We start from the raw sequence: 25,467 nt of genomic DNA on the forward strand, positions 1-25,467 counted from the left end.
GAGAACGGAGGTTAGCGACTGACACAGAAGAAGGGATCAGTGATCTGGGGGTCCCTGTGACAGCCAGGAGACGAGAATCAGAAGAAGCTGCAGGTTTGGAGAGTGAAAAACAGGTGCAGAAGGAATGAGAGATAGGTGAGGCTGGTGTAGAGTCAAGGCCTTCCACATCTCCTCCTGCTTCCCCCCACCTCTCCTGCTCCACTGTCTCCCAGGACATGAGGGAGGAACAAAAACAGGTTGCATGGAATCTTTACCTCCCTGTGCACAGCTTGAGTGGGGGAGATGCATAAGAAGAGAGGGTGGGGCCTCTTGGTTGCAGAAACTGCCTCATCAGGTGTACACCCAGAATTAGCTAAGAAATGTAGGACTGAGGGGCATGTTGCTAAATTGTAAGTGTACTTTTGACAGTAAAGAGTTAATTTCTCACTCTGGACATTCTTGACTGACAAATCCACACTTGGCCTGAAGCTTACAGGGTAACCTTGGGCCAGTCTTTGCTTCTCAGATGAACCTGTCAAATAGGGTTGTTGTCAGGATCAAATGAGGAGGGGGGGAAACCCTGTACACCACCTTGAGCTCTTTGGAAAAGAAACGAATAAATGATAAGTAAATAAATCCAGGACTGGGGGACATACTCTCTGTTTAGTAACCAGATAGCAGCTTCATGCTTTGCCGTATTATTACTGTACTTACCAGATGCCCACCACTTCACATTATGAGGAGGCAATGGATTTCCTTCCATGTTGGGATATCTAAAATAAAATAACTGCTATATATTACCAAAATAATTTTAAATGCTGTTACTTAGATGTCAAAGTGGAAAAGATTGAAAAAGACGTTCACTAGAGCTGTGCACAGCCCAATCTATCTGCTCTATGACATTGATCCAGGGGTCACAAACGAGGGTGGCCCACTGGCTTGTAGTGGCTCCCAAGATGTCACGAAGAACTTTCCCAAGCTGGTGAGCCAGAATCCTTCCAGCAGAACTACCCATGTACCCCTCTGCCTCTCAGCTGTGGTCCCCTGCTTTCTTTTGCAAATGAACTACATCAGCTTGAGACATTCACATCCCTGTGAGAAACTGCTGATCAGCCATCTTTAGACATACAGTATGTGGAGGAGACAGCAAGAAGACACCTGCAAGAAGTTTAGGGCTGCATCCTTTCCTCTTCATCCATGTTAAACAGTTTTCCAACATTATGTGAGAGGAAGGATTTTGTTCATTGGTACTCAAGATAGCTAATTTAGGGTGAGATTCTTGACAAAGGCATTACTGAGAACCATGAGTCATCAAGTCTCAGAGGAGGAACCAGACAACTACTCTGCAATGTAACTAGGAGAAATCTATTTATTGTTTACAGTTATTCTTTGTTTTCATGTTGCCATGCTCAGGCTGGTCAATGGGGTCAGAGATACACAAGAAACCTAAAGATATGCATGCAATATTACATAAATTGTAAGAAGCAACATAAAGGAAAAAGAACTCAATGCAAGCCAGTAAGTTGGATGGAGGTCCCTTCTTTCCTGAGTGTTCAAGGTGATGTCCTAAGGCAGCAACATCAGTGGGTACTAGAGGAAAGGAGGATGTGCTCTGTCTTTGTTTTGGATTCTTCTCTGTCCTTTGATCTTGATATTTAGTCATATTCCTTTTCCTTGCACAGTAAGGCAAAAAACATTCCATTCTTTTTCAGTAACAATTCCGTTTACAGTCTCTCTGCTCATTGCCTACAGGGCATATGGTGATCTTCTGCTTTATGAATTTCCTTGGTGCGCCAGTCTATTCATTCTGTTATTCCTTGGTACTCCAGCTGTCATTCACTTATCCCATCATTCACATTTATGGATCCCCGACCCCCTCAATTCTATTCACAGGGTTTCCATGCTTTGCCACCAACCAGCAGAAATGTCTCATGCTTAACTGTAAGGTCCCCCATCCTCACTCACTCATTCCTTGTTTCTCGGTATGTTCCTGGAAATTACCTTTTCCCTTCCATCTCTAAGAACCTCAGTTCTCCTGCTTCAAAAAACAACTCTGCTCATTCTCCCTTGATACCCACTAAATGTGGCACACACTATCTCAATATCTATTGTGGCGGAAAGCTTTTGGAAGCTGCATTCCAGTAGCTGGCATCCACATCCACATATACAAAAACAAGAAACACACCAGATCTCTATCACTCACTTGCAGTAAATTGGGCAATCACACAAAGTAGATTGAAAACACATTATCCTCCCCCACCCCCGATAATTCTGGGGACTTTAGTTTATTAAGGGCACTAGAAAATGTAGCTCTGTGAGTGGTAAATTAAGTTCCCAGAATACTTGGAGGGGCATAAGGTGCTTTCAAAATTTCGTAGCTGCTGGTGGAGTATGCTCACCGTTAGACTTTGGCATAACCCCCATCTACCGCGCTCCATCCTATTTAACATCGCTTATGGCCGCGTCTCACCGATATGCCTTCATTAGAGCTAGGTTCAATGTCTTTCCAACAAACGTGCTGAGACATAGATTTTCTAAGGGCCAAGTCCCTTCAATGTGTGCTTGTGAAATGAAAACATCTGAATCTCTTCATCATGTTATGTTTATTTGCCCTTTATATAGCTCAGCCCGTGCTAGCATACTAAACTCCATAATCCAGCCTATGGCTGGCAAACCAGTAGACCTACAGCTTGCCTGGGCACTTCAGGATGTGGATCCTTATATTACCCTACAGGTTGCTAAATTCCTAACAGCCGTCCTCTCGTATAAGAGATGGAATGGAATGTTGAATGATTATTGACAGCTATAAGAATTTTTTATAATGACATCAGATACTGATTTTAGTGTAGTCCTTCAAATTTTTTAACTTTAATCTTAAACTTTTCTTATGAATGGCTAATATATGTCCTTGTGAGTTGTGAACGGTGTCATACTACGTGTGTTTTGTGCGAGTCTGCTGTTTTATTTGATTTGTTTTGTTCTGTTGTGTTGTGTTTCATTATGGGCGTAAAGCCGAATAAACATTTTGATGATGGTGCTTTCAATGTGGTTTCAGTGTATGATGTGTACCGAGCCACACAGACATTGCTATTGGACCTAGAAACGGAGACCTTCTATATATCCCTGGATTCATAGACTCATAGAACTGTAAAGTTGGAAGGTACCCCAAAGGTCATCTAGTCAAGCAGGAATCTCAACTAAAGCATGCATGACAGATGACTTTCCAACCTCTGCTTAAAAGCCTCCAATGAAGGGGAGTCCATAATCTCCTGAGGGAGTCTGTTCCACTGTCATACAGCTCTTAGTGTCAGAAAGTTATTTCTGATGTTAAGTCATAATCCCCTTTCTTCCAACTTGGTTTTTCCAGATGTGGAATTGAAAAGTGGTTTAATGACTCTCTTAGACCTAATTTTGGGAGGGGTCAAATTAATTTTGACAAAACTAGTAAATTCTTTTTAGAAGTCTTTTTGGGAAGGTTTTCGCATTCGTTGAGTATGCCTCTAAATAGCTGTTTCTGGGAACCTCAAGTGAGGAGAGTGCTATTAATCTCTTTAATCACAGAGAATCAGAAATTTTGTACATTTCTACAATCCCACCAGAGATGCCTGTAAGTACCCATGAGCTGGCATCCCCTCCATGACGGTTGATACTGCTGTTTATAGAGGAACCCTTGAAACCAATGAGCATTAGATTGGGAAAGTGGGAATATTATTAATTGATTATATAAGCTTCATGCACTGGAGATGCAAAGGTACAGAGAAGAGGAGTGCAAGGAAGATGGCTATGCTGGTTCACACTGAGAAGCTTTTTTTTTTTTTTACCACCCCCAGGGATAGAAATGAGGCCTGCCTATAAAAATCCACCAGGAAATCTAATATTTCACACAGTAGGAACCCTGCTAAGTTGCCACTCATAGGCTGTCAAATCATAGCTTTGCTCTCTGTTCTGGATTTCTTGTCTTCTGTACAGTCTCCCACATCCTTAAACACCCTTGAGATTGCAGCTCTCATGGATACCATGGAAGGACTCTTCCGTCCTCTCCTTCCAACTAAAAAATAAATGATTGGGTTGATGCTGCTGTTTACAGAAGAACACCCAAAGCCAATTAGCATGAGACTGTGAAGGTGGGGGAAATAATAGCAATAGATTACATAAACTGCATTCAGTGGGAAAGCAAAGATGAGAAAGAAAAGGAGGGCAAGCAAGATAGCCGTGATGAGTTTTCCTTGCTTGCGTTGTTGTGCTTTACAGCACACTTTGATGAACAAGATCAGAGAAGAGATGAACATCAGAGGCGTACAAAGCAGAGCATTTACAAGCAGCTGGTAGTGTAAAAGGGATGCCCCAAATTTGCCAGTCATGCGGAGAGCGAAATGGATTGCAGAAAGCAGGAAGGAGAAGATCCATATTATAGCGCATATGATGGCAGATGAGTTTGGTCCCCGGTCAAATCGATGCCAGAGTGGGAAGAGGACAACTACACACCTGTCAACGCTGATAGCTGCCAGTAGATACTGACTGGTAGAATACGTGAAGCAAAAGAGTTCAAAAAATAATAGAAAAATGCTGTTGAGAATGTGAGATTCACTCGTCACACGAAGGGCAGTAGCAAATGCAGCAGTACTGATTAGAGATAAAAGGACAGCAAAGTCAGCAATGGAGAGGTTCAGAACATAGGTGGTGAAAAGATTCCTCTTAATTTTGAAGCCAAGAAGCCAGATGACATATCCATTACCCAAAAGCCCCAAAATGCAAATAATGGCAATCAAGCTGTTGATTAAATACTTTGCTAATTTGGAGAAGACCAGATCATTCGATGCTACAAATTCAGCAAAAACAATGCTGGAGGCAGCAGTTGTGCTATCATTTAAATTTCTAAATATGATCGTCTCATTTGAGTTAAGATAATCAGGTATGTCTCCAGAACCACTGTAAGCTTCTGTTATTGCTCGACCATATGATTGCTTGACAATACCCTTTACATAAATTTTAACGTCGGTAATCCTTTCATGCCAATACCTGCAAAAAGAAAGAGAACAAGAGTAATCATTATTCTGCAGGCAATCAAATGATCTACACAACCGGTACACAAGCCACACTACCTACAACCCTGACTCCTCATTTGTCAAAGTCACATTGATTTGGGTGCGAATGGGACTGGGAGCAACTTCCACTGAGTGAGTCTCTTACCTGATTCCCAACATTTCTTTCAAAAACTCCCAAGTCAATGGTGGCCACACCATGCCTTTACATTATTATGATAAACATTGATGGCCACCCAAAGAATCCTGGGAGTTGTAGTTTGTTAAAGGCACTGAGAGTGCTTGGGAGATCCCTATTGCCACCACAGTGCTACAATTCCGAGAGTTCCATGTGCAAAGAGATTGAGCGTTAATCCACCCTAAGATTAAAGGAGGACTGGGAGAACCATGCATGGCACCATGAGCTCATAATAATAATAATAATAATAATAATAATAATAATAATAATAATTTGTTGTTGTTTAGTCGTTTAGTCGTGTCCGACTCTTCGTGACCCCCTGGACCAGAGCACGCCAGGCACTCCTGTCTTCCACTGCCACCCGCAGTTTGGTCAGATTCATGTTTGTAGCTTCGAGAACACTGTCTAACCATCTCATCCTCTGTCGTCCCCTTCTCCTTGTGCCCTCCATCTTTCCCAACATCAGGGTCTTTTCCAGTGAGTCTTCTCTTCTCATGAGGTGGCCAAAGTATTGGAGCCTCAGCTTCACGATCCGTCCTTCCAATGAGCACTCAGGGCTGATTTCCTTAAGAATGGATGCGTTTGATCTTCTTGCAGTCCATGGGACTCTCAAGAGTTTCCTCCAGCACCAATAATAATAATAATAATAATTTATTTAATTTATATACCACCCTATATCCAGGGGTCTCAGGGCGGTTCACAGAATAAAATCAAGATATAAAACCACAAAATACATAATAAAAATAAAAACAACAACCCAATAGCCCCCCCCCCAAAAAAACACATTTTAAAAGGGCATAGGATGTAAATTGGATCAACCAAAGGCCTGGTTAAAAAGGAACGTTTTTGCCTGGCGCCTAAAGGTGTATAATGAAGGTGCCAGGCAAACTTCCCTGGGGGGAGCATTGCACAGATGGGGAGCCACTGCAGAGAAGGCCCTGCTCTTGTGATGCCCGTTCTCTTTAGAAAAAAAGGTGTGAGATAAATGTGATAAATAAACAAAAAACTATAAAGTAAATCTGGAGGGTGGAATTCTGAAGGTCACATCCTCTTTTTAGTAACCTGACAGAGGCCGCATTCTCTGCCTTATTATTTTTATTATTATTGTATATACTTACCAGATGTCCGTCACATCCAGTTCCCTTGTGATGTTAAAATGATGTGTAGAATTTCCTTCCATGGTGGGATACCTAAATAAAATGACTACTATAAACTATGAGAATGATTTCAAGTGGTGTAAATCAAAGTTATGACTTTATTAAAAAGTAGAAGAGACTGGAAGATGTTCACTAGAGTTGTGCACAACCATCCGCTCCATGACATTGATCCAGGGGTTCCTGAATCAGGGCAGACCATGCTGGTTCAACCTGAAGATCAACTGCCCCACTCTGGATCCAATTCTGAAGTTTGGAGAAGGAGTTGGACACCACACTGGATGCAGAGAGGGATACCAGAAAAGCCCAGATGGATGACGCAAGTGGCCCATCTAGTGCAGCTTCATGTTCTCACAGTGGCCAGCTAGATGTCTCTGGAATAGCCAGACGGAGAAGCTGAGCCCAAGAGCACCCTCTCAGATTCTGATTGCACCCACACAAGACACAAAGGATTGGGATTAAAATGACAACAGCCTTATTAAAGTCTACTTGAAGGGTCTGCAAAGGACTAGAATTACGAAAGCTTCAAAGCATTCCAGGCTCCTATAAATCTGAAACAGTGTAATCTATAGCTTAATTCTTGGATATGTGGGTGAGCTCCCTTGGCTCATGGCCTCAGAGTAGTTAACTCTCTAGCCAAGCTGTTGCTGTCTAGGGACAAATCTAGGGACGCGGGTGGCGCTGTGGGTTAAACCACAGAGCCTAGGACTTGCCGATCAGAAGGTCGTCGGTTCGAATCCCCGTGATGGAGTGAGCTCCTGTTGCTCGGTCCCTGCTCCTGCCAAAGTGCAAGTAGATAAATAGTGCACATCAAAGTGCAAGTAGATAAATAGGTACTGCTCCAGCTGAAAGGTAAACGGCATTTCTGTGCGCTGCTCTGGTTCACCAGAAGCGGCTTAGTCATGCTGGCCACATGACCCTGAAGCTGTACGCCTGCTCCCTCGGTCAATAAAGCGAGATGAGTGCCGCAACCTCAGAGTTGGCCATGACTGGACCTAATGGTCAGGGGTCCCTTTACCTTTACCTAGGGAGAAATCTGCTCTGTCACATTTAGCAGGGAGAAAATTTGTCCTCTCAACTTTATTTATTACATTTTTATGTGGTGATTATATATTTTGTTAACTTTTGGGGGAAATTAGCTCATTTGTGGTACTATTTTGATATCCAGTGACAAAACTATTGTTTAAATCTGGATAAACAGATAAGTCTCCAGAACCATCATAACAGCTGAAGTTCTGAAACGATCTTGTGGGTCTAAATGAAATCAAAGAGATTACTCTTCAGAGTAGTGCTTCCATAGAGAAAGAGAGCAAGGAGAATGGTTTCCATTTATGGTGCCTGGAATCTCATGCATCAAAATATTCATACTGCTTCTTATGAAACTTCCACAGCCAAACCTAAGTAGTCATCTCTCTCTTTCTCCCTCTCTCCTTCTCTCTCTTTGCACCCCTTTTCTTTTTTCCTTGATATATCATCACACCCCTTTTTTCTCCTTATTAGGGCAACAAGAAGTCCTTCCAAAGTCACCAATCTAGGCATATTTAGGGCCATTCAAGTGTTTGGGTTGTATTCAGTTAATGTTCAGCCAGACTAAGCCTACTGAAATCAATGGGCATTATTAATTTAGATCTGTTAATTTCAATGGGTTTCAATGGAATTTCATTTTAGGAAAATTAGAGAACTTTTTAATTTTTTTTATTACAAAATAATTTGAGGCTTTGGGTTTTTTTTTTACGATCAAGCAGTACATATATTTTATGAAATAAGTATATAATTTTAGGAGACTTTAATTAGGCATCAGATTTTGATACAGAATAAAACTTCCCTGTCACCAGTCCTTGGAGCTTATTCACTTGCAAGTGATATGTGGTTTCCATCTAAGCAAGTTTTACCGTTATTGAAAGATACATGCACACAGCTGTACACATGTATTACAAGAATAAAATTATATCAGCATATACTAAAGAATCAGGAGGCATTTCTCGTTTAGTAAAGGTTAAAAGTAGCAGTGGTGCCCTCTCAGCCTAGGATCCCATATGCTCCAGCTCTTTGCCCTGGTAGACCAGGTCTAAAAGAATCTTCTTTGGTGATCACTTGTAGCCGAGGAAGATTGTCTTCCATAAACACAGCCTAAAAGGATCACGCCAGCCTTTGACCTGTTATACTTCTAACAGAAGACTCTGGGGATTCAAGCTGGCTGAAAAACACATACCACGCTGCCACTCAGATATGGTTGCCCTCCAGCTTTTGCAAACAAGCTACATCAACTTGAGACATTCACATACCTGGGAGAAACTGCTGATCAGCAAACTTTAGATATATACGTTGGAGGCAGCAGCAAGAGGTATAATATCCTGTGCTGGAAGATGTGCAGAAATAAATGCAACTACAAAGAAAAGAAAAGAACTGACTTGTCATCAAAGTTCCCTGTAAACTGTTTAGTTCTCCACCCCTTCCTCTTAATTTGTGCTCAGTTTGCAAACATCATATGGCAAGAAGAATTTTGCTTGTCAGTTATCAAGATAGCTAGTGTAGGAGGAAATTCAGGTCCTAGAAAGACATTACTGAGAAATGTGGGTCAGAAAGTCACAGAAAAGGAAGAACCAGGGGAGGTGGGTGACTGGTTTGTTTTGCTTTGGCTCTGATATGTATTTTTATTTTGTGAACCATCCTGAGATCTTTGGATGAAGGGCAGTATGCAAATTTAATAAATCATAAATAGCAATAATAATAGCTCTGTGATGTAATTGGGATAAATATATTTATTTATTACTTAGTGTTAACACCTTGCGCTTATTTTACCATGCTCAAACTAGTTAACAGGGTCACACAAAAACTTATGTCAGATTTAGAAACCCTCCTAATTCTGGGGACTGTAGATTGTTAGGATGCTGAGATCTGCAACTCAGAGAAAACACCCTATACTTCTTGGGGTTCTTGCGGGGGTGGTTAATGTAATTTCAGTGTCTGATGTATACAGAATCTCACAGACATAGCACCTCAGTCTATGGGATGATTGATTGAAAGGTGTCAGATCTCATAGATGATGGCAGCTGATGGAACCTCAGCTGCCTCAAAATGGAAAAGCTTGCAGGGTTTGTGATTTTTGTTTTGGTATGAAAATATGTGCCGTTTAGCATTAGCCAAAGAAACACTTTCCATTATTTTAAATATCTCTTGAAAGCCTGAGCTCATTCTGAGCTTTGACCTACCAGACCTTCTCCCTGCAGCTGTTGGCTACACCTGTACAGTATACTCTTCCTTTCCAATTTTCTTTTTCTTCCATTTCATATACATTCCCTTCTTACACCTCAGCTTATCTGTAATGATACTTTCCAGCTTCCTCTCTGAGTGCATGCCGACTATGCTCAGCTTTCCCATGCTTTTGTATCATTAAAGCAAACAGGTTATTTTCATTTACTTCTAAGCTTCTCAGTGCTTCCACTTCATCACTCAGTTCCTCTCTGTTGATGAGGACCAGATCCCCTTTGTTGTTTCTTACACCTTCTGGACATTCATATTGTCATGGAGGCTGATGGAATCAATGCCAAACTGGGAAGAGGACAGCAACACACCTTTCAGTGCTGATGGCTGTCAACAGAAATTGACGAGTGATGTACATGAGGAAAAAGTAAGAGGAAAGGAACCCTTGCAACAAATCAGAAGAGATATAAAAGCATATAAGGATGCCAAGCTCAGCCACAGCCAAATTCAGGATGAAGATGGTGAAACAATTCCTTTTCATGCCAAAGCCGAGAAGCCAGATGACAGTTAGATCCCTTGTAAGTTCAAAAAATGCTAATAACTGAAATAAAGGCAGGGATAATAAGGTATATGATATTCCATAATTAATATGTTCATAGTTTGGGAGCCCACTTGCATTGTCTCATTATCTTCCCCTACAGCATCCAAAAGGGACAAGGACTGAGGGCTATAATTTCTCCTCATGTTCAATCTCTGCTTTTGAGCTGCTTCTTGTATGAATCCTCCTCCTAGGAGAAGAGAGACAAAAGTGGAGTCAGTTCCCATTAAATAAAACTCAACCATATTACATTTGTGCATACATTTCCCACCCTTCTGATCCATTCCAGTAGCTGGAGTTGTTGGAACAAAGTCATCGGTGGAACAAAGATTTGTTGAGCAACCAGAAAGTGTGACATTCAAGAGTTTAATTAATTTGCTCTACAGCGGTACCTCGGGTCACATACGCTTCAGGTTACAGACTCTGCTAATCCAGAAGTACTACCTTGGGTTAAGAACTTTGCTTCAGGATGAGAACAGAAATAGTGTTCTGGCGGCGCGGCGGCTGCAGGAGGCCCCATTAGCTAAAGTGGTGCTTCAGGTTAAGAACAGTTTCAGGTTAAGAAACTGGAACGAATTAAGTGCTTAACCCGAGGTACCACTGTACTTTGAAATCCTGAGTAAGAAACCCTAAGCAGTTTAGGGGGCAAGAGGGAAAGACAGAAAGAGGAAAAAACTTCCAGTGGCAGACAATTTTAAAATTTAAACCACACAGAGATAGCAAGAACAGAGGAGCAGCACCACATAGTGGTAGGAGGGGAAATGAGGCAGAAGAGGAACCCCTGGAGGATAATGACACAAAAAAGCAGGGCTATCAGGAGCTATGCTGTGTTTCCGGAGCTACAAAATTGATTCCATGCCTTCATTTCAGAGGAAGGAAGGAAGTTTTGCTGGACCACCTTTGAGATTCACAGTTGGCGATCGTAAAATCTTCTTCAACATTCTCTTTTGATGAACCCCCAAAGTGGAACTCCTCGCTCTACACATTTATGCAAGAGGGAAGAATTTCTTGGGCAGGCACAGACTCTCATACAATAACAGATCCTTAATATCCATGCACAATCAGTCATGCAAACACACGCAAAACGCAGCAATTGCACACATAAACAGAGAGCTTCTTCATGTCCCTCAGTTGTTAGTGGATTTGAGTTCAGAAAACATTTGGTAGCTCTATCAGAAAACAGTAGGGTTCCATCCATTCTTAAGCAGTTTCCCAACATTGTGTTGCAGGAAGATGTTATTCCCCTTTTTATCAATAGCTAATTTAAGAGGAGCATCTTGCCTTTTAAGTCTTGATCCCGTGGAAAGACAATCTTCAGGAATTGTGATCCAGTTTATCCAAAGCACAGCTCTCAGAACCAGACACTTCGCCCATCCCTCACATATTGGGGATATCCACTCTCCACAAATTCCAGTCACTGGAATATTTCATTGTAAGGTTCTCCACCCCCACTCTCACTTCTTGCTTCTTTGTTGTGCTTTGGCATCCATCTGTCTCGTGAGTCAATGGAGGAGGATACCTTTGGAGGTGAGGTCAAGCAGTTGCACAGTTGCAGTGCCTGCTGTGGCTGTAGCTTCTTTTTATATTCCTGCCAATTATCTCTTCCCTTCCACCTCTATCAACTTTAACTGACCCAAGTTCTCCTGCTGCAAAAATCAATCTGAATATATACTGTGGTGGAAAACTTTTGCAGGGTTTATTTCAAGAGCAGGAGCGCGCGCGCACACACACACACACACACACAGAGAGAGAGAGAGAGAGAGAGAGAGAGAGAGAGAGAGAGACTAAACGACTAAACAACAACAGTTCCTCTTTCCCCATTCTCACCACAGCCCTGTTGCACCACTTCCTGTTCTTTTACAGTCAGCACTTCATTGTTAAGGGTGAATCAGAAAAGTGTGAAACAGGAAAGCAGACATCACAGAGTCATTCAAGAGAAATGAATGGTGATGTTACGATGACTCATGTGGACAATTTGGTTGTGTATTTTTCATTATTGATTGTTTCTGACTACTTTTGTTATATCTGTAATTACATATTTTTCTTCAGGTGGTAAGCTTCCTTGAGCATGATTTCAACTATGGGAGGCCATATGTATGTATGTATGTATTTTTAAGAGTTTGGGATGTTAGGCTATGCTCCAGATCCCTCTAATCCCTGTGTCTAGCAAGTGTTAGAAGTTAATAAAGGCAGTGGGCAAATTTTGTGGGCAATGATGTTACCTAGAAGTAAATTAGCAAGCTGGAGAGAGAGTGTCAGAGTACTGTCTGAGAGCAATATTTGATTTCAGTTTGAATCCAAGGTTGTGGCTGTGGGAGAAACAAGACCCTTTTGGGGGGCTAATGCTGTGATTCCCTCGATTATAGGCACATACTGTATATGTGTATAAGTAAACAATTTATCATAAAGACACCACAGTCTCTGCTCTGCCTCATTCCGAAAGGATACACGGACCCTGAGTAAGTTCCCATAACTGCTGGAATTCCACATCGCTCAGAGATTGTTATGGCACGCAACAGCAGCAGCAACCACAATTGTTGTGCAGTTGGTATTTATGGTAAGTAAAGTGCTTTGAATTGATAGGTTTTCAAATTAATACTTAATTATATTAATTTAATTGTATGTATAAAACTGCTCAAATTCCCTTCCAATACCTATTTGGTGTTTCACATGCTCCATTATCTTTTTATATTTTATTTGAGGAATATTATTCATTATTTAAAAACAGTGAGAACAGTGTAAAACAAGCACCAAAACATACAAGCAGGGCACAACAGCAGTGCCCCCCATCAATCAATCATTTTATTTTTATGCTGCCTTTCCAAAGTTAAGACCTTACAACATTACGTAACTTTAAACATAACAAAAGTAGTAATAAACAATAAAGAAAATATCAAAAAGCACACAGTCAAATGAAACAATTTCCACATAAACCATAAGATACAAAATACAGTGGTGCCCCGCAAGACGAATGCCTCGAAAGACGGAAAACCCGCTAGACGAAAGGGTTTTCCGTTTTGGAGGTGCTTCGCAGGACGAATTTCTCTATGGGCTTGCTTCGCAAGACGAAAATGTCTTGCGATTCCTGGGTGTGTTTTTTCGCTCCCCACCCCCTTTTTCTAAGGCACTAAGCTGCTAATAGCCTTTTAGCAGCTAATCCGCTAATCCCTTAAACCTTTAATAGCCGTTAATAGCCCTTAAACTGCTAATAGCGCTAATAGCGCTAATCCGCTAATGGGCTTGCTTCGCAAGACGAAAAAACCGCTAGACGAAGAGACTCACGGAATGGATTCTTTTCGTCTTGCGAGGCACCACTGTACAGATACAAAATATTAACAGCAACAACCCCCAACAAAATTGTGCCAATCAAGTACTTCCGCCCAATGTGTTGTGATGGTTCACAACTGTGCTGATTTGGATGCTTCTAGAGATGTTGCCCAAATTGGTATGAAGGTTCCTGGAGGCTGCAATCTTCGAGTATGTTTGGAGACACCATTCGTAATAGTTTTGTTTATTTATGTATTAAATCTACATATTGCCCTTCTTCTGAAGATTACAGGGCAGTTCAGAACGTAAAAATTATAACACAAAATATTTAATAAAACAAAAACAAATGAATAACCCCCCTCCATCAAATACATTTAAGGTGAATCAGCTGAAGGCCTGGGTATAGAGGAACATTTCTGCCTGGTGCCTAAACATATGTAATAAAGGTGCCAGGCAAGACTTCCTAGAAAGAGCTTTCCACCTGATATGGTGGAACAAACCAATACTTTAGCATGACTTCACCCAATTTGGCACAACTGTAAGAAATGAGGTTTTCTGAGGCTAATGTTGCAGTTTTTGTCTACATAAATGTGCCTAAATAAAGACACATTTGACTCAAATTTTAGTTTTGGTTTTTGGCAGAATTTAGGCCACAACTTTATTGATTACAGAAAAGTGAGTGGTTGCATAGGCTCAGGTTCGACTAGCTCCCTGCACCCTTGCAGGTAGCGCTGACCCAGCGCTCTATCATAGGTCAGCCAAGGGTGAACACCTGAGGCAGGTGAAAAGCCTGGGAACAGACTCTGTTCACTCTCCAGATGCTCCCCTGGACTCAGGCACGGTCACAACACCCTTTCAGGGGTTGACCAAACCAAGTTGAGTCCCTGGATTCCTTTAACAGAATACCTTTCACATAGGGATGGTGAGACCATTCTCCCATCCCTATCAAATGAACCAGTGCCTATCCACAACCTTACAAGTTGTGATGAATTGCTACGTGGCAGGTGAAACCCAAATGGCTACAGCCAATCAGCCAAGTGGGGAAAATTCCTGCCGTGCCCCTGTCCCAACGACAGACGATATACGACAGCATAGCAAGGTCAATCACAAAATGCCCTAAAATTAGGGAGAGGTGTGCGGGTGTTCCGATGCATGAGCCGAAAGAGGAAGCTCTAGGACACATGCATGAGTCTCTCAATCCGTTTGGACTGCACCCCATTGGCCAGATTAAACCCAGAAACTAGGGACCTACCAATTGTGTGTTGTAGCTATCCAATAGACCCACCCACAACCAGGAGGTCACTCTCCAGGTCTCACCACAACATGTGCCCTCTTTTAGGGAGGACACGATTTGTGTGTACGTAGCCCAATAATTCACAGATTGTACTATCCATTAAATAATCCCAATTTGTTTTGGTTTCTTTGACTTCCTGAGCAGAAAAGTAAAGCATTCTGATTCTTTTGAAGCATTAGATCTGGGGGCTGACTCGGAGTTCTAGCTCCTCTCTTCCATGTTCCTCCTCCTTGAAAAGCCTCCACAATGCAACCTTCATGCTCTTCCTTGAGAGACTCTGTTTCTTTCTTCCAACCAGGAAATAAATCAGTGGGTTAACACTGCTGTTTAGACAGCTGCATAAGAGTCCAACAATTAGTGAAGGTGATGAGATATCAAACCCGAGAAACAGAAGTAAAATCATGAAAGTTAATGTAAAAGTGAAAAAGAGGAAGAAGAGGAGAGCAAGAAGGATGGCTCTTAAGACCCTTCCCTTCTTCCTCTGTTGTGATCTGAGGCAAACTTTTATAAGCAGGATCACTGTGGAGATAATCATGAGTGGAAAGCAAACCACAGGAGGAACCAGGAAGAGGAAGAAAAATAGTTTATCAGAAAGGTACTCCAAAGAAGCATAAATGCATAATCCAATGGATAAGAAAGTAAGGATCCATATGAGAGCACAAACAATGGTAGACAAGTGCTGTGGCCGGTGACATCGATGCCAAATTGGAAAGAGGACAGAAACACACCTGTCAACACTGATGGCTGTCAACAGAAATTGACCAGTGATGCACAAAAAAAAAAAGGAAAGCATCGATACCAAAAAATATTAACGAGGTGATATTTGCCAATGAGGGTAAAAATACAAACAGAGGTAGCAATATTAGCAAAGCAATCAAGCATATGATGACCCCGAGGTCAGCAACAGCCAGGTGCAATATGAAGGTGGTGAAAGGATTCCTTTTCATGCGAAAGCCAAGAAACCAGATGACAGTTCCATTCCCAGTAAGTCCAAAAATGCTAATAACAAAAATAAATACGGCAATAATAATCAATGCTGTTTCTTGAGCCTTTAATTCAATATAGGGATTATTACTTTGGGGAAGCTCGGTGCCATTGTTTGTTCGGTTTCCATTCTCTGCAGTATCCAAAAGGGACAGGGATTCCATGCTATTGTTTCTCATCATGCTCAATCTATGCTTTTCAGCTATCTCTTGAATGGCTTCTCCTAGGAAAAAAGAAACAAAGATTGAGTCAGTTCTGTCTATAAAGCTGAACCTTATTACACTGGTGCATGCCTAGATTGCAAAATACCATGGGATAGCAAAACAATGTGATATGGGGTGCAAAATTAATCCTCCTTACAGGTTTAGTTTTTATTTTATAAAAATAGAAGAGTCCTTATGGGTGCTAGAAATTGCTTGAAAGTTTACAGGCAATCCCTTTTGAAATCTAGAAGATTTATTCAGTACATTTTCTAGTGATTAGAAGACTTGACTACCAAGCCATATATAAGCTTTTTGTCCTATCATGAGGTAGACTCTGTTCAGGCGTTCTTAAAACTCTGCTTGCATAGGAAGGGGAAATAGTTAATGGCAAAGCTCATCTCAGTATATATATATTTTAAAACAACAACAACAACAACACCACAGAGAAGGACAAGAAACCACCATCAAAGTTTTTGGTAAAGTTTTATGCCAGACTCTAACAACCATATATATGCAAGGTTTCTATATATCTATATTCACTCAATGGGATTTGAACTAGTGATGAATGATCAAGAAAGAGATATTGTGGATGTGGTGGGTAGCTTGATGAAAATGCTGGCCCACTGTGCAGCAGCAATTCAAAATGAAACTTTCAATAAAATGATGCAGTTATAAAAATCTATGGTGATTCTACACTTGGAATACTGTGGTAAAAATCCTAGTCATTTCAGAAAGGATAGCACAGAATGAATGGCTTCATCAAGTTCTCAGATGTTCATTTATTCTTCTCTTTTAGAAAATCACTGTCCATCTAGATATAACAAGAGGTGACTATGGAAAGGGGCTATGGAAGGTATGGATCTTACCGTCCCTCTGCGATTTCAATGTAGGGTCATGCTTTAAAGCTCAATTTCCACACTTTAAAGCTATGACATGGAGCTTTAAAGTGTGGACTCGTTCCTGGAAAAAGGAAGTCTGACTTGGTGCTATTTATCTTCATTTGTTTCCAAGTCCATACATAAAACATATAGACAAACCAGTCTGGCTGAGACCTAACATTGCCCTCTTTAATGTATAGTTTATGAATGAAACAAACCAATAAATCTTTCCAACAGAAGACCCCTGGAATTCAACCTGTGTCTTCCTGCCTGAGAAGCATGTACTCCTCTGCCAGTCTATGGGGCCCCTCCTGCTTTTGCAAATAAATTTAATCAACTTGAGACTTTCACATACCTGTAAAAAACTGTTGGTCAGCAATCTTTAGACAGAATGAGTGGACAAAAAGAAGACATACGACACCCTGTGCTGGAATAACTAGGTAGGGCAGAAGATTTGCAGAAATTAATGCAACCCCAAGGGAAAAACAGATGTGTTCTCAAGCTGAGGGCAACAAGTTTAGGACTATCCCACCCCACCCCCCAACTCATTTTCATTTCCCCTGAATCAGTTTGAAAAGTCATGTGGTAAGAGGAGTTTGTTTCATTGGTTATTAAGAAAGCTAATGATGAGATTCTTAGAATGAGACTCTTACATAGCTTAGGATGAGAGTCTTGCCTCCTGAGGCTTATTATCTTGGAAAGGGATTCTTAAGAAAATTGCACAAGTACGCTGCTGAACCAGAAAGCTTCTCTGTGATGCAATCAGGAGAAATATCTATTTTGATGACACTCAGAACTTCTCTTTATTTTTTCATGCTTAAGCAGTATCACGGATACACAAGAAACTCAGAGATATTTGTATAATAGATACAATATTTAAAGCTCCTAATAGCTTAGGCCCAAAAACTTTCTTCTCTATAAGGTTCCACCCCCAAGGTATTAAGATCAACAGAGCAGGCCTTTCTATTATCTCTGCTGATGGCAGCCCCAGGAGAGGATATTATTTATGATAACCTGGAGAAGTTTAAGAATTCATGTGGCTGAGATTGGACATTTGTACCCATGATCATGTCCCACAATGACATACTCTCCAACTTCCCCGAATCTGATGGACCACCACAGAAACAATTAAGCCACCACAGCTTCTTCCTTTTGCCAGGAGAAATCCTGATTTAAGCTACTCTTGAAGTGACAGTGGAGTTGCAGCTAGCTTGTAGTTTTAGCAAAGCTGCAATCTATCCCATCGACCTTTAAGACTAGCTTGGCTACCAGTCTTCCACCCCCATCCATAGATACTTTATGCTGTCACTCTCCCTGCTTTTCTCTCCCTTTCTCTTCATATTCTCTCTCTCTCTCTCTCTGTGTGTGTGTGTGTGTCTGTGTGTGCGCGCGTGTCTGTGTGTCTGTGTCTGTGTATGTGTATGAGTATAAGTATGAGAGGAGAGAGAGAGACCCACTGCATGCCCCCTTCCATCAGGTTTTCAGTTTTTCCCAACTCACTCATTCAATATCCCATGCTGAATTTTCTTTGAGTTGTTCTGTGGGTATAATAATAATAATAATAATAATAATAATAATAATAATAATAATAATAATTTATACCCCGCCCATCTGGCTGAGTTTCCCCAGCCACTCTGGGTGGCTTCCAACTGAATATTAAAAACAATACAGCATTGGACATTAAAAACTTCCCTCAAGAGGACTGTCTTCAGTTGTCTTTTAAAAGTAAAATAGTTGTTTATTGCCTTGACATCTGCTGGGAGGGCGTTCCACAGGGCAGGCGCCACTACCGAGAAGACCCTCTGCCTGGTTCCCTGTAATCTTACTTCTCGCAATGAGGGAACTGCTAGAAGGCCCTCAGCGCTGGATCTCAGTGTTCATTGGAATTCTTGTCAAAACTTATCAGTTTCAAAGGTTTAGGGGGAAATGCAGTACGGGAAGGGGTTATAGATTTTTCCTCCCAGTAAAAGAATCTGCAGGCACAGCATCAGTAAGCTAAACTAAATTTCCCCTCTTCTGCTCTCGGAGTCAGTCTTAACATCTGAAACTTACGTATTGTGTCCTAAACACTGGGAGTGGAGTGGTTGGATAGGCTCCGTGCTTCAGATCTGGAGTGGAGAAGAGGAACAGGAGAAGGAGTTGAATGGCTCTGGAGATCAGGAAAACAAAAGCCATTACGATTATTAGGACCCAGCCCATCTGACTGCATTCACCAGCCACAGTTGACTGCTTTCAACATAAATAAAAACATAACGAAACAATGATTTGGGAATGCATATGTAAGTTGTTGTTGTTATTATTATTATTATTATTATTATTATTATTATTATTATAATGTGATATTTAACAAAAGCAGATTAAATAAATCTCAATTGAAATCCACTCTCCTGGTCTCCCAATGGCCAAACAGATGCTTAAGGGAAGCCTACAAACAGCTTCGGAACACAACAGTCATCTCCACACCTGTGGTTTTCTGCTGGCCCATCAGCTCTTTAATTTCACAACCCACTTCAGGCAACTCTGAAGAGCAACCTGTTGTTGTTGTTTTACAGGGCATTGGGGACACTCCTGTTCAATCCCATTTCCTGGACCGGGAAATGGAGGGCCAAATGAGGTGTGGAGGAGCCCTGAGAACCTGTTTTTATATGCCCTATGAGATGTTAGAGCAGTGGTGGCCAAACTTGGTCCTCCAGCTGTTTTGGGACTAAAATCCCCATCATTCCTGACCACTGGTCCTGTTAGCTAGGGATGATGGGAGTTGTAGTCCCAACACACCTGGAGGACCAAGTTTGGCCACCACTGTGTTACAGGCTCAGCCATAGACATTAATGGAGACATTTGAAAATTTGTGTAGTTTGAATTGGGCAGATATGGCCATTATTGATTTTTCACAAATAAATAGTTGGGGGGAAAGACACAAATGGAGAGGGGACCCTCCAATTAATCCAATGCTCATTGAGCTCAATGGGATTTTGCGAAGTAACAGAGAAGAAACAGGGAACTGATTACTCACCTATTGTTCCTGCCAAAACCCTGGACATTTGCCTCTATGTTCCAAGTATACATTCTGTGTTTCTTTGGATTTCAAGCATGGGCAAAGAGCATCTAAGTGTGCTGTTCATTTGGCCACTAGTTCCTCTTTTGTCTTCTTGCTTGCAACCTAGTTGCAAAACTAACCACTATTTCCTATTTTGATAAAGTCAGAACTTAGCTGTTAAGTGTGAAACAGAAATCTGATAACAGATGTCAGGGTCATGCCAGGACACCAAGAAGAATCTCAGTTGTGAATCTAAAGACTTCCTTTGATTTCTTGGTTCTCAGTTTTGTACCTATGATTTTCCAGCTTGGCACTTATGGTGGAGTAACTCAAAGGATAACAAAAACGAGGCAATATATTGGGAAAACAACAGCAGCAGTGTTAAAAAGTGTATGTAACTTTTGCGTGGACAGGCAGAGTCCCACCAACCCCAGGCAACCCCTGAGCGGAAGAATGACTCAAGACAACGTGCTATGGGATTACAATTGGCCACAACTTTATTAAATTTCAGGTGTAGGGAGACCTTGGCTCAGGCATTGGGCGTTTATCCTTCCCAGTCCGCAGCCGGGGATCTGGAAGACATCAGGGTTATCCAGAATGTGTGGGGATTGTGCTGGCTCTGGAGAACATATGTTCAAGCAGAGAGCCCGCCCCCTGTTTTGCCGCCATTGTAGGGGACAGCAATGACAACCTCTCGGCATATGGCCAATACCTCCCCTCAAGATCCCTTTAACAGGGAACCCTGGGATCAACGCCGCAAGGGGGGCCTGGGTCACCACTTCACACACACACCCCATTTAGGAAGATAGACTAAAGGATCCCGCCCAGGGCCTGAAACTGCCAAAGTTTTGACGTTTTGCTACTGGAAAGGCAGAACCTGCCAATGCTGGAAAATTCCTTTCCGGCCCTTCAACAGCGACCAAGACATAGCAGCGCCTGCATACCTGTGGAGAAGAGGTTAACCTGCAAAAGAAGATTTAACGAAGGGAGGCCAGGGTGGGAGAAGCTCTGGAATCAACTGACCCTTTGCAGGTAGGATTCACCTTCTGTTGTGTGGGCAGGGTGGGCCCTCCCCTTACCTGGCTGAACCCCATGTAACGCCTCCCCAGGCGGGATTGGGCAATTGGCTGAGGTAGGCGGAGACGTCCAGATAGCCAGCCTGGGGAGGATGAAGCCGGCCCAAACTACCAGGGTCCACACTGGGATCGGGGGGGGGGGGCTGGGTGCGACCACGCAAAAGGCGAGAAACATTGATGTCATGAACCATATCTGCTAATTGTCACATTGTCCTATAAAGGTTTAGATGGCAGATTTTTTTTAAATTCTATATGCACATAGTTATAATTTCTACATCACTACATCCATATAATAAGCAGGGATTTTTTTCAGCCAGAACTCACCGGAACTCATTTCTGGCATCTCTCAGGTGGGTGCCATAAGAGAACAAGGGAGACCTTTATGGTGAGTTTCTGCAGCTCTTTTTCTAGAAAAATAGCAGAGCCAATAAGGATTGTGCTGGTGGAATGTTCCATAATGCACTTTTTTAAAAATCTGGGGGAAATATTTTTTCAGCCACAATTCACCAGAGCTCAATTCCTACACCCCTGAGGTGGGTGCCATGGCTGTTATAAGAGAACAAGGGAGCCCTTCGTGGTGAGTTTTTGCAGTTTTTTTTCTAGAAAAATAGCACAGAAAATAGGGATTGTACTGGTGGAATTAACTATCATGCACTTTTTTAAAAATCTGGGGGGAATACTTTCTTCTGTTTTCTTCAAACATTCGAGCTCTACATGTGAAGATTTCTTTACTTTATTCCCTTTGGCAATGAATCTGTTTTCTATACCATTTAGCAAGTCATCCTTCTCAACTGAAAGTCTGTTGAAGTGGCATTTCTTTTTATTTCATTTTCTAAAACATACAAAATATTAATCCTGCCAAATGAGCAATCCATGGGGCTTTTAACAATACTCCTGAAACAAGGACAAAAATTAACAGAGTAAATAAATCCAAAATCATAAAATAGTGAGTACAGGGGGAAACAAGTACCAAGAAATACACCAAGGGATAGAAAATGAAGCTTTCCCAGCTATTTTGAAGTCTTCACATCCGGGTTTGAACTGGAACTTCTCGTTTCTCTCTGCAGTTTTCCTCCTCTGTGAAAAGTCTGTGGAGTATGACCTTCATGCTCTCCCTGGATCGAGCCCTCTTGTTTCTCCCAATCAGGAAATAAATCAGTGGGTTAATACTGCTATTCAGGCAGCTGCATAAGAACCCTACAGACTTTGCAAAAAAATTAACATTATAGTCTATAAGTGAAGTGAAGTAACTGATTGATAAAATGCAAGTAGATGGGAAAGCTAAGAAGAGGAAGAGGAGGAGGGCAAGTAGGATGGCTGTTAAAGCCTTTCCCTTCTTCCTCTGTTGTGATCTGAAGTAAACTTTTATAAACAGGACCAGAGTGGAAACAGTCATGAGTGGGAGGCAAAGTATAGCATTCATTAGAAGCAGGTAGAAAAGGGGATTCGTTTTAACTCTAACAAAAGAAAGAATCATGAAGATTACAGTGAGCAGGAAAGAAGTAATCCATATTGTGGCACACACAAGGGTGGAAAAGTGTGGTGGTCGGTGGCACCGATGCCAAAGGGGGAAAATGACAGAAACACACCTGTCCATGCTAATAGCTGTCAACAGATATTGACCAGTGTTGTACATGAACAGAAAAAAATACGTTACCAAGAAAGAAATGTAGGCAATTATGTTCACCTGGCCAATATAGCCAATTGTGTGTGAAAATGACTGCAGAAGATGCACAATAAAAAGAGAAGTTAAGCATATGAGAGCCCCAAGGTCAGCCGCAGCCAGATGCAGGATGAAGTTGGTGAAAGGATTCCTCTTCATGCAAAAGCCAAGAAACCAGATGACAGTTCCATTCCCAATGATTCCAAAAATGCTAATAACTAAAATGGAGATGGAGATAAGAATCTCTGCTATATCATATGGTGATAAATCATAATCAAAACCATTCTGGGGGGTTAGGAGGTCAGTTCCATTTTCTGCTGCAATATCTTCCAACGAAGCATTCGAAGTGGACCAGGATCCCAGGCCATCGTTGCTCATCTTGCTGGATCTCTACTTTTGAGCTATGCCTTGCATTGCTCTTCCTAGCTGGAGAAAATAAAGAAATGTGAAGTCAGTTTGCGTTATAAAACTCAATCACATTAAACCGAGAGACTGAAACAATAATAAAAGAGTAATGCTATCGTGGAAATTTATGACAAACAAACAAACAAACAAACAAACATGCCCTCTAACATTCCTCAGATGAAAATAGGGACATTTTTCACTCCTCTCCTATTGACCCTCCTTGACCCCCTTTTTTTTGTCTCTCACATAGCATTTACTAACTTAAGAAGGACAAGTGTCACCAGTAGTAAGCTGTTTATGGAAAAAAAGAAGAATTGTAACAGAAAAATAAAACACCGGTTAAAGTGAATCCAAGCAGCAAAATGAGAGCTATGAGAGAGAGAGAGAGATTTGCTGATGAGCCTGACACTGAGATTCTTTTTTTAAAAAAGTAATGTTGTATCCCTACTGTAGAGGAGTTGTGGGGCAGATTATTGGTTTCTCCAGCCCAGTATTCTCTTCTCCAGGGATTCAGCCTGGACTTTTCTGCCAGCAATGCATGGACACTTCTGCCTTTGGTTCCCTTTCCAATTTTGCAAATGAACTGTGTCAACTTGAGACATTCACATACCTGTGAGCAACTGTTGATCAGCAGTATAAGAAAATGGTGAGTTGGAGGCAGCAAGAATCACAATATCTTGTGATGGAATGAGGAGGTAGTCAGAAGATTGACAGAATTGACTACAGCCCCAAGGAGGATAAAATGGATGTATCACCAAGCTCTCCGCAAGATCTTTAGGGCTCCACCCATTACTCTTCATCTGTTCTTAAGCAGTTTGCCAACATCCTGTGGCAAGAAGAATTTTGTTCATTGGTTGTCAAGAAAGCTAATTTAAGAGGAGGTTCCTGCCTCCAAAGTCTTGATGTCATAGAGAAGCATTCTTGTGAAAAGTGAGTAAATAAGTTGCAGGGAACAACTGGTGAGGGGAAAAACTACAGTGCGTGGGATTCTTTGAGTGGAATGATATGCTTTGAATGCATGGTGTGTGTGGAGGCCCACAGGTGTAACTATGGAACATGGAAGGGTGCTGGGTGGGCTTCTGTAAGAGAGGGAAAATGGAGAACCAGGTGGGACAGGAGAACAGAATGGAATGGTTGGATAAGATGTCTGAAACATACATATATGTAAAGATCTATGTAGAGTAAATAACATGGCACATTCTGGTTAGATCATTTTCCTTGTTCATATTTTGGGCTTGTCCACCTTCCACCAGTCCCATTCCAAAAAGGCACAGTTTCACGCAGTTTTCAGACACCGATGCAAGTGACCTTGCCTTTGCTGTGCAGTTTCCCCTGAAAAATACACTCTTTGCCTCTGAATTGGAACGAACAAAAATCTGTGGAAAAACCCAATGGTCATTTGTTTTGATTCAGCAGTAAAGAGAGGATTTTCCTAGTGGGAAATGGAAGGCCAAATGAGGTGTGGAGGAGCCCTGAGAACCTGTTTTTATATATCCCAGTGGATGTTAGAGAGTCAGCCATAGACATAAATGGAGACATTTGAAAATTTGTATAGTTTGAATTGGGCAGATATGGCCATTATCTATTTTCACAATAAATATGTTAATTAAATAGCTGGGGAAAATACACAAATGGAGAGGGGACCCTCCAAATTTATCCATTACTCATTGTGGTCAATAGGATTTTGGGAAATGGCAGAGAAGAAACAGGGAACTGATTACTTGAAATACTCACCTATTGTTCCAGACAAAACCCTGGACATTTGCCTCTATGTTCCAAGTATACATTTTGTATTTCTTTGGATTTCAAGCATGGGCAAAGTGCATCTAACAGTGCTGTTCGTTCTGCCACTAGTTCCTCTTTTGTCTTCTTGCTTGCAACGTGGTTGCAAAACTAACCACCATTTCTCATTCTGATACAATCTGAATTTAGCTGTTAAGTTTGGAACAGAAATCTGATAACAGATGTCACCGAGTTGTGCCAGAGCACTAAGAATAAGCATGCGTAGCTTTTGTTACTATTTATCCAATTTTGTTCCGTATAGTAACACATCTTGGTCTGTTCCTAAATCCACATATCAAATACACAAACAAACCAGTCAGTCATGGTTCACATATGGAAAACCAACAATGATATTTTAATCTACAGTTTATTGTGTCCTAATCTGCTCTCATCCATGCTCTCTAATCACAGAATGCATATAGTAAAGAATAATAGGAATGTCATTTATGTCACAAAGGAACTGGTATCTCTTCAAGGGTATTCCTCCTGCATGCAGACCTCTGCTACCCTATTATGGTTCCCCTCTTGCTTTTACAAATAAACTGCATCAACTTGAAACATTTGCATACCTGTGAGAAACTCTTGATCAGCAATCTTCAGAGATGGTGTGTGGAATGCAGAAGGAAGTAGAATATCCTGTGCTGGGATAGGTAGGGGGTCAGAGCATTTTAAGAAATGAATGTAGCTCTAAAGAAACAGTAGATGTTTTATCAACCTTCCAGC

The 25,467-nt window shown here is 41.5% G+C and overlaps 3 protein-coding genes across 10 annotated transcripts in view; all 3 read right to left on the bottom strand.

The window, feature by feature from the left end:
• The window catches only part of LOC310682170 (mas-related G-protein coupled receptor member H-like), a 381,144-nt gene extending 372,330 nt beyond the window's left edge, over window positions 1-8,814 (bottom strand). Inside the window, exons 1-4 of one of the 3 annotated variants that reach the window (XM_083450644.1) lie at window positions 8,639-8,814; window positions 6,318-6,389; window positions 3,018-4,998; window positions 1,327-2,340 (exon numbers count right to left, since the gene is read on the bottom strand). In XM_083450644.1, the coding sequence (XP_083306770.1) occupies window positions 3,900-4,998; window positions 6,318-6,379 (1,161 nt within the window). In that variant the 5' untranslated portion in view covers window positions 6,380-6,389; window positions 8,639-8,814 and the 3' untranslated portion in view covers window positions 1,327-2,340; window positions 3,018-3,899. Of the gene's footprint in view, window positions 1-1,326; window positions 2,341-3,001; window positions 4,999-6,317; window positions 7,123-8,638 lie in introns of those variants that run through there. The other 2 variants (XM_083450645.1, XM_083450646.1) reach the window with 2 other exon arrangements.
• Window positions 8,815-13,478: 4,664 nt separating this feature from the next.
• LOC310682222 (proto-oncogene Mas-like) lies at window positions 13,479-15,661 on the bottom strand. The gene has a single exon (XM_083450755.1). The coding sequence runs from the start codon at window positions 15,507-15,509 to the stop codon at window positions 14,892-14,894; it is 618 nt and encodes a 205-aa protein (XP_083306881.1). The 5' UTR covers window positions 15,510-15,661; the 3' UTR covers window positions 13,479-14,891.
• A 221-nt stretch (window positions 15,662-15,882) lies between these two features.
• Window positions 15,883-25,467, bottom strand: part of LOC310682179 (proto-oncogene Mas-like) — a 38,817-nt gene continuing 29,232 nt past the window's right edge. Inside the window, exons 1-3 of one of the 6 annotated variants that reach the window (XR_014513760.1) lie at window positions 23,573-24,335; window positions 18,834-18,930; window positions 15,883-15,923 (exon numbers count right to left, since the gene is read on the bottom strand). Coding sequence is in view for 3 of the 6 variants with exons in the window: in XM_083450664.1 (XP_083306790.1) it covers window positions 21,919-22,935 (1,017 nt within the window). In the remaining 3 variants the exon portion in view is untranslated. Of the gene's footprint in view, window positions 15,924-18,832; window positions 18,931-21,692; window positions 22,980-23,572; window positions 24,336-25,313; window positions 25,386-25,467 lie in introns of those variants that run through there. The other 5 variants (XM_083450664.1, XM_083450665.1, XR_014513761.1 and 2 more) reach the window with 5 other exon arrangements.

Source organism: Podarcis tiliguerta (assembly GCF_965153285.1).
Source record: "Podarcis tiliguerta genome assembly, chromosome: 7".
NCBI classification, from domain to species: domain Eukaryota; kingdom Metazoa; phylum Chordata; class Lepidosauria; order Squamata; family Lacertidae; genus Podarcis; species Podarcis tiliguerta.